Here is a 16,234-nt window from a genome sequence, read left to right as displayed (position 1 = left end):
TGATAGCCTTAAACATTGTTTGCAAAAGCAGGCATGTGTCTCAATACTGCCATCAGCTCTCCTGTAGGGGTTGCAAACATCACCATTCCCACCCCGGCAGTCTTCTAACATCTACACCCCAATACACACAAGATGATACATTCAGAATTCCTCTGGCCAATTCGGAAGTGAAGCTGTACCAGCCTCTAATGAGGAGCTCTTCGGTGGTGATGTACAGATGCTGTGGAATGCTGAGAAACCAAACCCACGTCATCCTGGAGAGCGGATGGTCAATGGCAAAGGGGAGATGTACATTTGATCGAAATGTACAAAATTTATAACAGTGACATTTTCAATTATTAGGCCACATGATTTATTCAGTAGTTTTTATGTTCCCAAATTACAATTTATGTCTATGTGTAAGTCTACAAAAAAGTTACCATTAGAATTGTCTGTGCTTATAAAATACCAACTTTTTTAACTGTTATATATACTCATTAACACCAGTCTGTGATGAGTTACATAGAATCATAGGCACTTCAAAGGCTTAAAAAGACGTTTACAACTTAAATGCATTTTTAAGAACAAAAACTGATTTTTCCTTAAACCCCTACTCGTACCTTCAAATTGCAAGAAATTAACAAATACAGTGGCCAAAGGAATCTGCAGCAACTTGTCAAAATACTGTTAGCATCTTTGGGTTTGCTGAGGCTTGTCAGTAACTCACACCATATCCTCCCAAAAGAGGATCTGATTAGATATGACTAAACAGTTTTCTGGTAATAATCCAATTTTACACATTAATTTGCTGTTGCAAATCTGCCTGAAGCTACAGGTAATGAAAAACAAAGCAAGTGTAAAATGGATAGTCCGACACTTAAAAATTTATACAAAGTGTAGGTTAAAGTTTACATATTTGAAAATCATATATACACTAAATTACCATTATCTGAATTATCCAAAGACAAATTGCACTATAACAGCTACAAAAGGCAGAGAGTTTTGTTTTCCAAGAGACACGAGGAGAGAGCAGAGGAGAAGGGAACGACAGATAAATTAACAAACTAAGACCAACCTGGCTGGGTCGGTGGGAAACATGCGGACGCAAATCAAACAGCTTTCCTCTTTGAACCACTGAGTAAAAACAATCATTCCATATTTGCGCATAAAAGTTTCAACTGATTCCATGAATATTGAGAATTTTCATAACATAATATTTTGCCACTGCTATTCACAGAACACTGCAGATGTTAAGTTGTAATTTTATGTTCTAAAGAAATACATGAAAAGTTTTAAATACAATGGGATTTTTATCATTAAAGTGCCAGAATGGCTCTTCAATGAAAAAAACAAAAAACAAAGATCTTCATTATTCTATGCAAAAGCTTTATTTTTAAAAGTTCAGTGATCTCATAAATAGAGACACTAAGTGGGAGTTTCACGCATAAAACTCCTTAGTAGGTGCCTTCTGGTAAGCAGCACTGGATGGTTTGCGCTCTCCAAGGTCGTAGCTTCCTTCGTCCTTCTTCCTCATGCGGTACACCAGCAGCAGGATGAGGAAAATGGCGAAGAGGAAGCCTATCACTCCTCCAGCAATGACGGCTGCAACACACCAACAGGGAGATTGCTTTTAGAAGAGATTCAATGGTTGCAGAAATAGCTTTGTCAAGCCTATTATCAAAACTATTTTATGACACTTTCATGAAAGGCTTAATGTGAAAACCCCCCAGAATGTAAAAACTGGATTCAATGAAGCAACCGGGCAGCTGCGCAACTCTGACATTCCTCGGAAAGGTACAATACTTTCTCTGATTTGTATCAATGGCATCACCCAAAAGCCTCAATAAGAAAAGTCTGGCTGTGAACTCGATGGATTCCATACTTAAAGATTCTTTAGTCTTTTCAGTTCTCACATTTCATAGTCTCATTTTCTAACTGCTTTTTCAATGAAAACACAAAGCATGATATGATTTATTTAAATTTTGTGAGAGTAAATAGGAAAAAAGCAAGCAATTTCCTCCACCCCCAGACTTGGATTTGGCACAATCCTTTCCAGGATTAAGTGTTCTTAAATCTTGCAAATCTTCCCCTTTAACAACAAATGCTAATACTTTCACCAGATAAGTTAATTTGAGAAACATCCTTAATGCCTTGGGTGTTGCTTATGTCAATTGCCTTCTCCGAGAGGAACTTTTCCTTCTCCTATTTTGCAATGACTTGGAGCAAGACTGACTGATTGTCTCACATCATGCCATCCCCCATGCCCAGCTGTTCTAGAACAATCTTAACTTTCCTCTTCCCCCACCCCCAGATCCCCACAATGGCTGGTCAAGGCCAAGGCTGAGGGAGTTGACAGAATTTGCCTCTTACCTCTCATTTTGGAATGCGACCCCCAAACTCCCAACTGCTTTCAGTAGAAAGGTGACACTCAGCCAGCTTTGCCCACACCACTGAATCACACAAACAGGGAGGCCCGTTTAAGGGCCCTCTCACCTGACCCCTACCAGGCTGCTCACCTGCCAGGACTTCCGTTCTTTTAAACAGGTTGTCTGGGTGCTTCTCAGTATACACATTTGTATCCTCTTCAGCTGGGTCCACTTTTCTTCCTGAGTCATAGAGGTGAACATTGTCCTTATCCGTTTCTTCAGGTGACTGGTATGGGAAAAGGGAAAGATTGTAAAGATTTTTCTTAATGTGTTTAAAAGATAATGAGTATATTTCAAAGTTGCTCCCCCCCCCCCAAACAATAGGTTTAGGAACTAATTGGGATAATCACTTTGTGTAATGTTTTACCACATGGGTGAGTCCTATGACAAACCCATGTAGTTCATGGTTTTATATAACAGCCATCACATGTGTAGGCAAGATAGAGAGTGAGTTCATAACAACCCTAAGGACGTGGTTAGGTTGTTTTAATTGACGTTTCATAAGATCTGTACTTTCTCACCACTCCTCTGACTTTAGGCCACCACCTCTCTCTGGCTGCTCCAACCCAGTGGCACTGTCTCAATTCTCCTTAGTCCCTGGCCTTGTGACACAGGGCACTGTGACAGCTTCCTTTTAGGCATTCTCTGCAGGTGCTCTCTAAGGGTTCTTCCTGATCCCACTCTGTGGGGAGTAGCCCTCAGGCTTACCCTATGGGTACAACCCTCCCTTTCACTTATGCATTCTTATGTGTTCAGTGAACCCTGAACTAGAGCTTCAGGGGACCCAGGGTCTGCAAGGAGCTCCTGTGTGACCCTAACTCATACCACGTTCCTAGATCGCTGCAGTGTTTTTTCAACCAGTGAAGAACACTCAGGTTCTCGGGTATTCCACAATTATGTATGTGTAAATCTTAAGATAATAACTCTCAAAACCTCATCTCCAGTCAGCTTTGTTATCTACCCAGCACTTATAGGACACTAACCCTTGGCTGCAGCACTGAATCAGATCAACCTTCTTTTCTATTTCCAAGTATTCTTTTGCGCCTCCCCCAAAGTTATTATTTTGCATATTCCAAACTGTATCAGTTTGCTGTGCACAGCCCTGCCAATCTGCCCCCCACCACTCTCTCCAACTACATTCCTCCCTTGCGTTCTCATCTCCGCAGCCTCGTTCAGGTCTATAACGCATGACATTAGTTCTTGCAACAACCTCATAACTGCACATATTGGGCAGCTTCTGGTCTCCCCCCAGCTTAATGCCCAGGAGGAAACCTTGCACAGCCTTCTCTATTGCCACTTACCAAAACTGATCTTAATACCTGCGCCTTGGTTCATGCGTTTCTCCCAACTCCAGTCCAAATCTTCCACTTCTTTCACTGTCCATTTGCCCTTGACAAAGCCCTCCCTCATCTTTCACCTCTTTAAAACCCTAGGACACTTGACAGTCTACAACAACAACACATACATCATCTGTTGGCCTTCTAATACTCAGCTCCATCACTGTCCATCTTGTATGGATGACCTACAGTTACAATGAAACCTACAAAGTTAAAAAAAAAAGCAAACCCTACCACTAGAGACTCTGTTTCAGTGGGTTTGGGGTGGGAAAACTACTGGTGATTTTTGTTATTGTTGCTTTTTATAAAGCTCTCCAGACGATTCTGTAGATTGAAAACTACTGGGTTAGACAATCTCAGTTCACATGAGTTGCTTATCCTCTGTGAGCCTTGCCAGTCATTACTATTGATAGAAAACACTGTCAGTTGCACTGGGCTATTATTGAAGATGATAATCGCTTTTAGCGCCACTTCTCTTCCTAAGAACAGCCAACCATCTTCATTAGGAGTCTGAGCTGGGGCCCAGTTAAGTGACTGACTGCTTTCTGAAAGCCAGGGTTCACCGAAAGTGGCAGCCTGCTACTTATGGCTAGACCGTTAAATAACCTTTAAAAGATCTCATCTTCTTGGGGTGCCTCATGGTCATGGGCATCTCTAGGAAGAACCATAAACTAGACCAGGTAGACCCATCTGAACTTCAGAGTAGGTGAGGTCTGGGGGTCCCTGCCTCGGTGAACAGAGCACTAGGCTTCCAGTGACGCTCAGCTGTAGTCAAGTGAGATAAAGTGTCTTCCTTTCCTAAACCACAAGAAACCTTCTAGTGACTGAAACCTCAACATGCTGTAAGTTACAAAAAGCAGAGGCTGTGGGTAAATTATCATTCATAGCTGCACAAAATGCATCACAAATCTCACTGTTCTCTCACATCATTGTGGGAGACGAAAACATGAAAAGGTCCTCCCCAGCCTTCATGTACAAAAATAAAGCAGAAGAGGGAAGCTCCCAGGCAGTACACTGCTTGAGTTTTCTCCTTTCTTCTTGTGAAATCCCATCAGGAACCCACTGCCTGTCAGAAGGACTGACAACTCAACAGATAAGAGAATGGATTGCCTGGGCTTTAACCTAGGAACATTTTCACTGCTCATTAGCACTGCTCCTAGAGATTAGGAAAGGAGAGGGTAAACTCCGATGGGTGGATATCAGGTGTGTGACGAGGGAAGGGAAGGAGGTAAGAAAGTTCTGGTAGCACAGGAAGTAGACATAAGCAGCTACTGTGATGTCAGAGACTGAGTTTAGCTTATTCACATCTTCTCTGTCCCATTGTCAAGAAAAATGACATGATGTCCCCTCAGGTTTTTTGAGTCCCTAGAATCATTTGAGAGAGCTAACACTTCAATTCCTCTGACTCAGCTTCCAATCCAGCAGCCAGGAAGCAGCATGCATCTCAGAGGTGCAAGTGGGTGGCGGGGGGGGGGGCAGGAGGGCTACACAGAATTGGGGCACCATGAACTGAGAGGAATGGTCCATCAGAGCAGAGTTTCCAGGTGCTCTGGAGAGGACACGTATTCTTTAAATGGAAGGTTTTATGGTATGGAAGCAGGGGCTTCACTAAGAAGATTTTTCTTTATGGTATAGAATTAATCGGAAATACCTTAACTCGTGCGTATATGTGCAAAATGAAAGTACCAAAGGCAGCACAGATGATTAAATGAAGCCAATTAAAGACCTGTCACATCCATGTCTCCTTGTTTAAATGCCATGGAAATGTAATAGAAGGAAAAGATTAAGAGCAATGTTCTGCTCAAACAATTAACTGTGTTCTTTTTATTTTTGTCACATAAATTTACAACAAACTAGGAAGAATATCTATAATGGTGACATTAATGCCACTGTGAGACCCATTCAAAAGCAAACTCTACACTAGTAGTATCCTGAAGGCAATGTTTAATTTAGCTGTGCCATGTAACTACAAAATTAAAATGTAATCAGTATTACTAATATTTTTTCATTGTCAATATTATCAATTATCAGTACCTAGAATGGTACTTGACACATAATGAGTAGCCCTCAATAAATCCCCCATAAATGAATAAAATTGATTATTATTATATTGAACACAAATGATACTAGGAATACAAATATATTAAGATGTTTAGACATCCTTAATCTCTGAGCTCATCTGCCAAATACCTATCTTCTTTATATCGATCTGACATAATTACTTCCTTAAAGCCAATTTTTAAAAATTTAAATCAATGGTTAATCCATTGCTGTCAATGGAGCAGAACTCTAAGTCAAATTAGATTTGGGTTAAGATACTACTTTTTATCATTGAACACCAAAACTGAGTTTCTTACCTCAAGTTAGTGAGTCTAAACGATCACTGACTTCTACAGATTTACTCACGGCAAGTGGCCCACATAAAAACGCAGTAAAGCCAAATGCATGTTCAACATCCACACTGGAAAACTGCGCCCCACCCGCTGTGAGGTGGTCAGCCATCCTGCCATCAACTGCACCTGTTACTTTGCATTTCTCACCCTGTCCCTTCTTTTTTCTTCATTCATTCAATTTAATACATTTATGGAGCAGCCACCATGCACGCACCATGCTAGGTGTGGCTGCCTCAGTGTTCACAGAGCTGCTCCTGTCTTTCCTATCACCTGACCTGTGAAGCTGATCAGCTACTGAGCCCTCTTAATCCCACAGTGAGCACTCAGTCTGGACACACAGCCTTCCAGCTGTGTTAGTCACCATCCTCTTCATAGTCACCGGGAAGATAGAGGACAGAGGATGGGGGAGGGGAAAGAGAGGGGACAGACAAAGGCTCTCTGCTAAGGGTAAGAAATGAAAGGGCAGGAAGCCCACCTGTGTTCCTGCCAGCAGAGGGGCACCTCTTACTCCAGAGAAGGCCTATCACTACTTGGATGGCACAGCCTTCCACATCCTATCTGCTGCTAAAGCTGGGCACCAACAGGTGGGTGAGCTCCAAAAGGGGCCACCGTGTTGCTTAGTTTTCACAAGGAGCATGCTGCCCTGGACTGTGCACAAAGTCTACTATTGCAGTCATTACACATGTTTATTTGGTGAATTGGCTCGGTCTCAGCCGCTCTAACCAAGTTCAGTCAAGGCTTACGGAATGTTTACCAGGTCTCAGAGGCCATGCAGCCTGCCCTCACCTTTAATCTCCTCAATGACCCATGAGAAACAGGCTCAGAGAAGCTCAGAGATTTGACCAGATCCAGGATTTGAAACATGGGCCTTCTTCAAACTTTAATATGCATTTTTCAACTTAAAAAGCTCACCTAGTCGTGGGGGGCCAGCTAATTGCAATGTAACGTTAATAAAGCCAAAATCACAAGTCTTATAGTTTTCATTAGCTAGTACCTTTGCTCTGTTCTTATTTCTTAATAAGTCAGCTCTCAAAATGAATACTACATAGAGATGCACTTGGATTCATCAATATCACTGAAAGAGATCAAAGCTTCCATACTACTGATGATGGGCTGGTGGAGACTTTGAGAAAAAACTTATTGCAACTAGTATCTGGAGTCTCCTTATTCCATGACCTGTTTCAACACAGGTAAAGTCCACACTGGTTTTAAGTCGGAACGGATTCTTTATGAAACAAAAATAAATTTTCTTGTCTTGAGCCAAATAAAAAACCAAAAGGGTTTTGTTTCTTGATTTGGCTATGAGTTCCTTAAAAAGGACCACCCTTTATCTAAGCTGGGCCTCAGTAATAAAAGTACAGAGAATAAGCTATCAAGCCATGAAAAGACATGGGGGAACCTTAAATGCCTGTTACTAAGTGAAGGAAGCCCATCTGAGAGGGCCGCATACTATATGATTCCAGCTATATGATGTTCAGGAAGAGGCACAACTATGGAGACAGTGAAAAGATCAGCAGTTGCCAGATTTTAGTGGAGGAGAACAGGCAGAGCACAAAGGACTTTTAGGACAACACAATGGTTCTGTATGATCCTGTACCGGTGGACACATGTCATTATACATTTGTCAGAACCCAAAGAATGACAACCCAAAGAATGACAATCCAAAGAATGACAACCCAAAGAATGTAAACTATGGGCTTCGGAAGGTAATGACAGGTGGATGTAGGTTCCTTGATTATAACAAATGTACATGCTGGGGAAGGCCGTCCATACATGGGGCCAAGTGGTGAAAGAAACTCTCTGTACTTTGCACTCAATTTTGCTGTAACCTAAACTTGCTCTCAAAACAAAGTCTACTTAACCCACAAAAGGAGCAGTCAGTGAGTAAGAGTCAAAACAATCATAAAGAGTAAGTAAAAGCCATTTACAATCATGTAATAGAAATACCATTTGTCCTTACATATCTTTAAACGGGGCCTCTTAAAAAGGACTATTCCATATAGTTAAATTTACAGTGACCTGATAATGCAATGCAAGACATAACGCACCTTCGTCTGAGCAGGTATCTTGTTCTGCACCTTCAGCGTGGTGGTTTCCACTTTTGGAGCAGCACTAGTGAACGAGATCTTTGGAAGTGGCCGAGACGTGGTCAGCTCAGGATTCTCCATGTCCTCATCAGCTCCTGGAGAAGGCGGCAAAGATGAGCTGAGCACATGAATCAAGATGCAGATTTCCACACAAACAGACAATGCTGTCTATTGTTGACACTGACAGAGCTATGTTCTTTCAAAATACGTGCCCATCAAGAATTTGGCAGTCTTTGCCCTGACTGGTGTGGCTCAGTGGGTGTGTGTCACTCTGAGGACCAAATTCCGGGTCAGGGCACATGCCAGGGTTGCCAGCCAGGCCCTTGGTTGGGAACATGAGAGAGGCAACCAATCCATGTTTATCGCACACATCCATGTTTCTCTCCCTCTTCCTCCCTCTGTCCCCCTCTCTCTAAAAATAAATAAATATAACCTTTACAGTGGAGAATTTTTCCCTTAAAAAGAATTTAGCGGTTTTCACTGTGATGAACAAGCGATTTAAAAGTGGATCTGTGGGTAGCCTGGCAGTTTCAAAAAATACTATTCCCATGAACATTCTCAAGTAACCCTTCTTTCATTTGCAATGTTCAACCTTTCCTGCTCTGTGAGATCTCTTCCCTTCTACATGCTACTTTTTCTGTTTCAAAACATAACAAAACAATAACTGGAAAAGGAGAACAGCCCCACAGTGATCCCTTATCTGAGGGGGCTGCCCTTGGTCCCCTCTGTATGGCCAGGTTTCTCCAGGGGCGCTGTAGCTCCTCCTGGTTCACTTCCTCACCATCTGCTCCATTCTCTCTAGTCAGAGTGCCCCTGTCATCACACTGTTGGTTTGACTTTGTTAAGGTCACCAGTGTCCTCCATGTTTCTAGATCCAATGACATTTTCTAGAGTGGTTCTCATCTAATCGAACCTCCTAGCTCCCCTGGTCACTTGCTGGCTACCATATCCTTCTTGGTACATGATCTCCGGGCCTCTGTGGCTTTGACTTCCCAGCTTCCCCCTCCCCTCTCGGCTATCTGTCTCCGTGGCAGGTTCGTTCTTCCCACCTGGACACAAAAGGTCAAGTCTTCCTTCCTTAAGATTCAGCACGAACCGCCAACTGTCATCAGCACTAGTTTTTACTTTTCTTTCTTTTTTTAAATATTTTACATTTGAGCATTTCTGACATTCATGGAAGTACAACATTCCTTTTAAGTCCACCACTTGTCAAATTTGTAAAATCTCAAACTCAAATTCTGTAATCCAACCAACCCACTTCCTTAGACAGAAACAAATGATGAATACCTCAAATTCCTCACAGAGGCAGGTTAATATAACAGGAAGTTGAGAAATTCAGAGGTCAGGTGCTGGGAACGGTACAAGGGCTATGACTATGGTTCACTTTTTAAATATTTTACTATCTCAACTGTTTTCTTTACTTTCAGCATGTATACCCACTAGATAGAGAAGAAATGGCAGGAAGTATTGGAATGAATGTGGGATTCAGCACGAAACAAACACATCAACAAACTTAGTACTGGTCCTGGCATTTATTAGCTCTATGACCTTGGGCAATTAATACTTGGCTATTAATTAGTTTCTTCATCTGTAATCGGGAAAAAGCCATAACTAATTCCCAGAGGTTCAAATGTGATAGATAGCTGAGAGCATTTTGTACACATACAATGGTATATAATATGTTATTAGTAATGAGGGCTCCAGAAATGCATTGCTCTTTTATATTAGCTTACTTGGTTTTCCATCAAGGTTTTACATACAATGTGTTTGATCTGCTCCTCCTACAATGAATCATTTTCTTACAAAAATTTTTTCAAGGAGAAGTAAAAAATTCTAAGGGCTTTCAAGACCCCCTTGGTTCACAATAGCTACGACTATGAATCACCAAAGTAGGAGTGCGGGGAGTCTGTGTGAGGGAGAAGTGGTTTTGTAAAGTAGAACATTCCCTCAGGCTAGCATTTATGAAGTTAGAGACAGATGTCTGATCTGCCCGAGGCAGCTCTTCCACAGGCTTTATCATCTTTATCAGAAACAGTCACCCTCTTGCCAAAACCAGAAACCTGGCAGCCTCCTTGACCACTTCTCCCTCAACCCTGACCCTCAGCTCTCACTGTTCTCTCTGCCTGAGACATCCTACCCAGAGGCCAGATGCTCCTACCCACAGCCCAGATGTCCCCACCTGGGAGAGTCCTGCTTACGCTATCCTGCCCAGAAGCAACATCACCACCTCCACACCCCCCACTCCATTGTGAAACTGTTTCTCCAAGTTCTCACTGTTACTGAGTCTCTTCTTAAATTTTTTTTAATTTCTACTTAAAAAAAGGGCACATATTTTTTAAAAAAGAATACATTTTCACTGATGAAAGCTGGAAACAGGGAAGTACAGAAAGGAATAAATAAAATTATTCCACCATCAGCGAAGCATTGCTACATGTTATTTATTGACGTGTCCCTAGGATGGTATCTGTTCTCCTGTGTGCTGGGCGACTGACAAATACTTGTTGAATAAATACATGAATAAATATCCTCTGTATCTTCTCATCTTCTAATGAGCTTTTCATTTCTGACATGATATTTCCACTCTCCAAGGACTCTTTCCAGCTCTTAGAATGCTCCTTTATTCCTCTTCTTCTTTCACCATTAAAGCATCTTCCTATCTCTCCAAATGTAACACATTGTTAAGTTCCTGTAAGTTCTCTTCTCATTGTAAGTTTCTGTCCTATCCCAATTTTGGAGTGTGGGGAGGTCCCTATCTTTCATATTACACATTTTCCCATAAATGTCCAGGGAGCCTTGTTTGTCTTTTCGCATCTAAGAGGGAAACACTGAAACGCTGACCAGAAGTTCTGGGCACGCAGGAGAGGTCCGTCAGATTGTGGGCATCGTGAGTCCAGACAGACCTGTGCATTTTGTCGGGGGACTCCCAACGCAAGTATTGCATCATGGAGCTGTGTCCTTTGAGTTGATCCAATTCCCCAAAGAGCGTAAAGGCCAGACTGTCAGTGTTCCACAACTGATGGGGGGAGACAACTGGGAGTAGCTCAGCATTTAATAACCCCTAGCCTAGGGCCTTGCTCTCTCTGTTTCCGGTATCGTACCCCAGCCCCATCTGTGCCTGGTACACTCCCAGTCCAAAGACCCTCTGTTCTATCCTCTTCTGATAATAAAGCTCCAGTTTTCCTCTGAGGTTGGGAGCATGAGTCTCTTTGCTGAGTTATGGTGGGAAGGAATCAGGGCATCTGCTTGCTGCTGCTGCTTTTTTAAAAACTGTCAACATTTATTTAGTATTTAGTAAGTGCTAGGCATTGGTCTAAACACTTTACATGCATTAACTATGTAGCCCAGTGCGGTGGGTACTACTGTTCCCCACACTTCACATGTGAGGAAGCTGAGGCACAGGTCGTTTACGTGTCGGACAAGTTACCAAGGACACAGCTGGTGTACAGAAGAACTGGGATGTTCATCCAGGCACTCTGGCTCTGGAGTCTCTGCTTTTGATTACTACTCTACAATTCACACTCGTCACAGTTCTCCTTGGAATGCTTGACTCTTAAACAGAATTTCAATCAGTTATCCTGTGTTTCGTACCACTTCCACCCCCATCTAGTGCCACCCATTCCCGGGCCCCAAGGGGATCTGCTGTGTTCAGTGGGTTGCTTCTTGGCGCCCTGCCCCACCCCCACTGCTGGCTGACTAAGCTTTCTCCTCTCTGCCAAGTCCATCACTTCCAGCACCTCTGATTCCCAGCTTTCAGAATGCTGGCTTTTGTCCCGTCTACTGTTTTGTTTGGCCATGTGAATTTAGGCCCAATTCCTTCATGTCACTACAGTTGAGTATTGAAAGGTACATGTGTGTTCAATCTGCCATCTTTAACCAGAGCTCTAGCTTTAACCCTTACATGTTTGATGCACAGCACTTCGCTAGGTTATGTCACTCACGACATGGTGTTACAATTATTTTTTTCTTTTCTACATTTCTTCCATCAGGCTCTTGGTTCCTTGAGGGCAGCAACCAAGTCTTTCTCATCCCTGTGTCCCAGGGACATGGTAAAGTGTCTGGCACATAGCAGTTGTCCAGGAAATGGTAAATGCATGGAGGAAGTCTTAATGCCCATCTTAAGTCTGCCCCTGGAAAGTACCCTCTGGGCCTTGGGCCACTTTCCTCTTGTCCATTTACTTTCCCACAGAATAGCCTGATAGGAGTGAAAACAGAGATAACACTGGCCAAAACCACAGTATACCCCAGTGTCCAGCTGGGGCTGGCCATCAGCTAGCAGGGTGTCCTGGTCTGGAGTGGGCTTCTGTGACGCAAGGAGGCAGCCCAGCAAAGGAGGGAAAGAGAACACACGCTCAAGCCCAACTCCCTGGTCCGTGTCTCCACTCCATTATGTTGTAACAGTGTGCCCTGAGGCAAGTGACTTAATCTCTCTGTGCCTCAGGTTTTCTCCCGGGAAAAGTGGAGACAGTAACAGAAGTGTCCTGACAGTGATGTTAGAAGGGTAGGAACAGTGTCTGACCACAGTATATTATGTGCAAATTTTACCTACAACTTCTACTATTTTTCAGCTGAGAAATAACCCTTTGAGCAGTGCAGAAGGCTTTCCAGAGTCTGAATGATGAACTGCTTTGCAGCCATCATCTGCCCCAGGCTGGGGGTCAAGGCGGAAGCAACACCAGCCCATGCTGAAGCCTCAACTCCATCTATCTGGTTAGAGGGTTTGGGATTTCAATTGACCCACTCAAAACCCCTCTCACTCCAATGGATAGAGGCAGGGTTAGCACTGGAGCAGAACTGTGTATCTGCTTTCTTATATGAAGCTTAAGGACAATCTTGGCAAAAACTGGCCAAATGACATGGACAACAGCTACAGATCTCTAACAACTCTTAGATTCTAGGATCTGTGAAACAGGGACAGAAAAGTTCCCATATTTATTATTTCCTGGGACATTTTGAAGACGACAGTTACAAAGTACTTTTGAGGTGTTAAGTGAAAAAAAAAGGAGGTGCCATGAGTGGAATATATTAATAGAGTTGTGGGCTATGGAGAAACACTCTTTTCACATTCAATCTGTGTGTGCAATATATATCACTCTCCCAAGAATAACTGGGGCTATTTTTACATTAGGATTGCACTGTAAACTCATTGTTACTGGGTCAGCCACCACCTCTCATGTCTTACTCAGACTTGGCATTTCCTAACTTAAAGCACTCACTCTTACACAGTTAGATCTCTACCAGAGATACAGTTGATTTTAATTTGTGTTGGGTCATTCTGAAACCCAGGCCAACCTGACCGTCAGACATCTATGTCTGGCATAACTTTTACTATCTGTTGAATTTACAATGAAAACTTAGAGCAAGAAAGGTCCTGTATAACACTTCCCTAGCATGCTGCTGGCCACAAATTCCTGACTTGATTGTTACTTAAATATATGCACAAACTCTTTCTCAGCTTCTTAGGGGCCATTCCTGGCATGGGTGAAACATTTACTGGGTATGGTAGACTGCAAAAATGGCCAGGATCATTTATTCCCCCTTGTCTCCACATCCTCTGCCACGTGACTTGGTAGCTCCTTCATTACAAGGTGCAGTAATGAAAGGAAAGCAAGCCCTGTGACTTGCTTTGACAGATACAATGGGGTGGTGATGCTGTGCCAGTTCTAAGCCCAGGCTCTAAGGGGCTTTGCGCCCTTCTTCTCCTTTGGGGTCTCTGCCTCCAGCCTGGGAACAAATGGCTGGCCTGCTAGAGGATGAGACACCATGCAGACCACAGCCAAGTCTGCCCAGCTGCTCCAGAGATATGTCAGAGTCCAGCCAAGGTGAGCAAAGCTTCATACCCAGCCCTCAGCTGACCACTGACACGTGTGGGAGCCCATTCAGCCCAGCCTAAACCACTGACCCATAGAATGATGAGCTGAATAAAATGATTGTTGACTTTAGCCTCTACATTTTGAGATGGTTTGTTATGCAGCATTACTGAAGCAACAGATAGTTGATACACCAAGGAGATGAGGCTATCCCTCTGCCATCATTTTTACCTGGCTGCAACATTCTACCTCCTACTTTTGAGCAATACACTAGGAGTAAGAAAGTATACTGCTCCTTGGTTTCATCCATAATCTTCTATATGGGGTTGGCAGTTTTATAAAACTAGTGTTTGAGGGATTTATTTAAGGGTGGTTTTCATGATAACACTATGAAAGCCTTAACAAAAAAAATGAAAAGCTAGCATTGACTACATGCCAAGCAGCAAGCTCTAAGAGCCACAGATGCATCAACCCCTTTAATCTTCACAACAAGCCTATGTAGAAGTGGCCTTCCGTTCTATAAATGAGGAAACTGAGGTTCAGCCAAGTTAAATACTCTCCCCCGATCTCACAGCTGAGGTGATGGCGAGCTAAAATTCACACTCAGGCACCTGGACTCCAAAGAGCATGCTCTCAACCACTGTGCACCTGCCTGTCTCCCTGAAGTGAGCTCCAGGACACTGTGCCTGTGTGTGTCTCCACGCATGTGCAAGCACAGAGAATGGCCTTACCCGAGCCCGATGCAGAAGCGTAGTCATCGTCATCAATAGGATACACTCCTGAAGCATCTTCAATGGAGCTGTTGTCGAGGTACATGTCTTTATCAGACGTCAGCTCTGCCCTCTGAGGAAGGAAGGAGAAGAGATTCAGGATAGGGAGAAATGAACAAATGCTCTTATCTTACTCTTCCGGTTCACGCTGCAGTGAGCAGCCTGCCCTTTCCTCCATTCCTCTATTTCTGGCCCTGCCCTTCCCCAGGACCCCTGTGTCAGGGGACAACATGCATGAAGGGCTGAGCATGGACAAATGTCCCCCAGGGAAGCCACATGGCCTAGACCAACAGAATGAAGACGGCACAGAGACCTCAGCACCCATCAAGTGTATATTTTGTTACATTCCACTAAAACTGAGTTTCAGTGGTCCCAGTGCCAGTTTTAAGCCATCTCAGGCATTCACTTTGTCACAGAGTCACTCCTAAGCTCCCTTACTGGAAAGCTGCAAAACACTGAAATCACATAAGAAGTTCTTGGGGATATATACAAAGGTAGGGTGGTACTTAAGCTAAATCAAGGCCACGAAGTGTTTCCAGGCTCGGCCATGCTCAGGGCCAAGAGCTCCCTGGTCGCCTGGGTAGTCCAGAGCTTTCTGCCACAGCCCAGATGTGGGGAGATGCCACGCAGGGCACCCTGCAAGGAGCAGCGCCGGTGAGGCTCAATGACAAGGGCGAAAGCCCACTGCGAGCCCGCTTCCAGGGCTCATTGGCTTGGCAGAGCCTTAATGACAAACGTAAATAAACCCACACAAGTACATTCTTTTTATATCACTGGCACTTGGTAACAGCAAACCACAGGGTGAATACGGAGAGGGATCCCTCCCTAAGAGGACCAGTTCCACAGCTTCTTAGCTCTTCAGTAAGAGTGTTAATATTAAAATCCAACCTAATCCTGCCAAAAAGGTACCATGCATGAACTGAAGGCAGAGTAGGCGTATATTCTTTCAAATGGTTTTAGCAAATTGGTTATTTTACCACCACTAGCTCATAAAAGCCCAGAAACAAATACAGTCGACTCATGGCTTCTAGACAATATTTGTGTTGGGAAACAGGTAATGCCATTATCGTCCTATTTTTAAAATTCAAATTGAATGTTTGTTCCTAATGGGAATTATAAAAAATGTTTCCCTTACTACATTGGCTTTCATTAGATTTCCTCTTAAAATAAAACTTGCTGTTCTGTGACTGGAGCCGTCCTGGGAGGACAGACGGGTCCGGCCCTCCACAACACTACCACTTTATTCTCTCAAGTTTCAGCTGCTGGCTACAGATGCTGAAGTATTTTAAACCTGAGCCTGTATTTCCCACCAGGCTTCAGGGCCAGCTGACAGGAAAGTATGGGAACCCATTTTATTTGAGCCACCACCCCGGCGCATTCTGAGAACTGAAACCTTAGGGATTGGTTTTCCAGTGGGCTGGCCTGCAGGCATTGA

The 16,234-nt window shown here is 43.5% G+C and overlaps 1 protein-coding gene across 1 annotated transcript in view; it reads right to left on the bottom strand.

Moving 5' to 3' along the window:
* Positions 1-328: 328 nt before the first annotated feature.
* Positions 329-16,234, bottom strand: part of SDC2 (syndecan 2) — a 109,788-nt gene continuing 93,882 nt past the window's right edge. The window contains exons 2-5 of the mRNA XM_045861413.1: positions 14,761-14,872; positions 8,184-8,317; positions 2,496-2,631; positions 329-1,581 (exon numbers count right to left, since the gene is read on the bottom strand). Coding sequence (XP_045717369.1) covers positions 1,418-1,581; positions 2,496-2,631; positions 8,184-8,317; positions 14,761-14,872 — 546 coding nt within the window. The 3' untranslated portion in view covers positions 329-1,417. The remainder of the gene's footprint in view (positions 1,582-2,495; positions 2,632-8,183; positions 8,318-14,760; positions 14,873-16,234) is intronic.

The sequence above is a fragment of the Phyllostomus hastatus genome, unplaced genomic scaffold (assembly GCF_019186645.2).
Source record: "Phyllostomus hastatus isolate PE091 unplaced genomic scaffold, TTU_PhHast_1.1 phas_scaffold_21, whole genome shotgun sequence".
NCBI lineage: Eukaryota > Metazoa > Chordata > Mammalia > Chiroptera > Phyllostomidae > Phyllostomus > Phyllostomus hastatus.
Note: the sequence above shows the minus strand (reverse complement) of the source record. Positions and strands in the feature narration are given on the sequence as shown.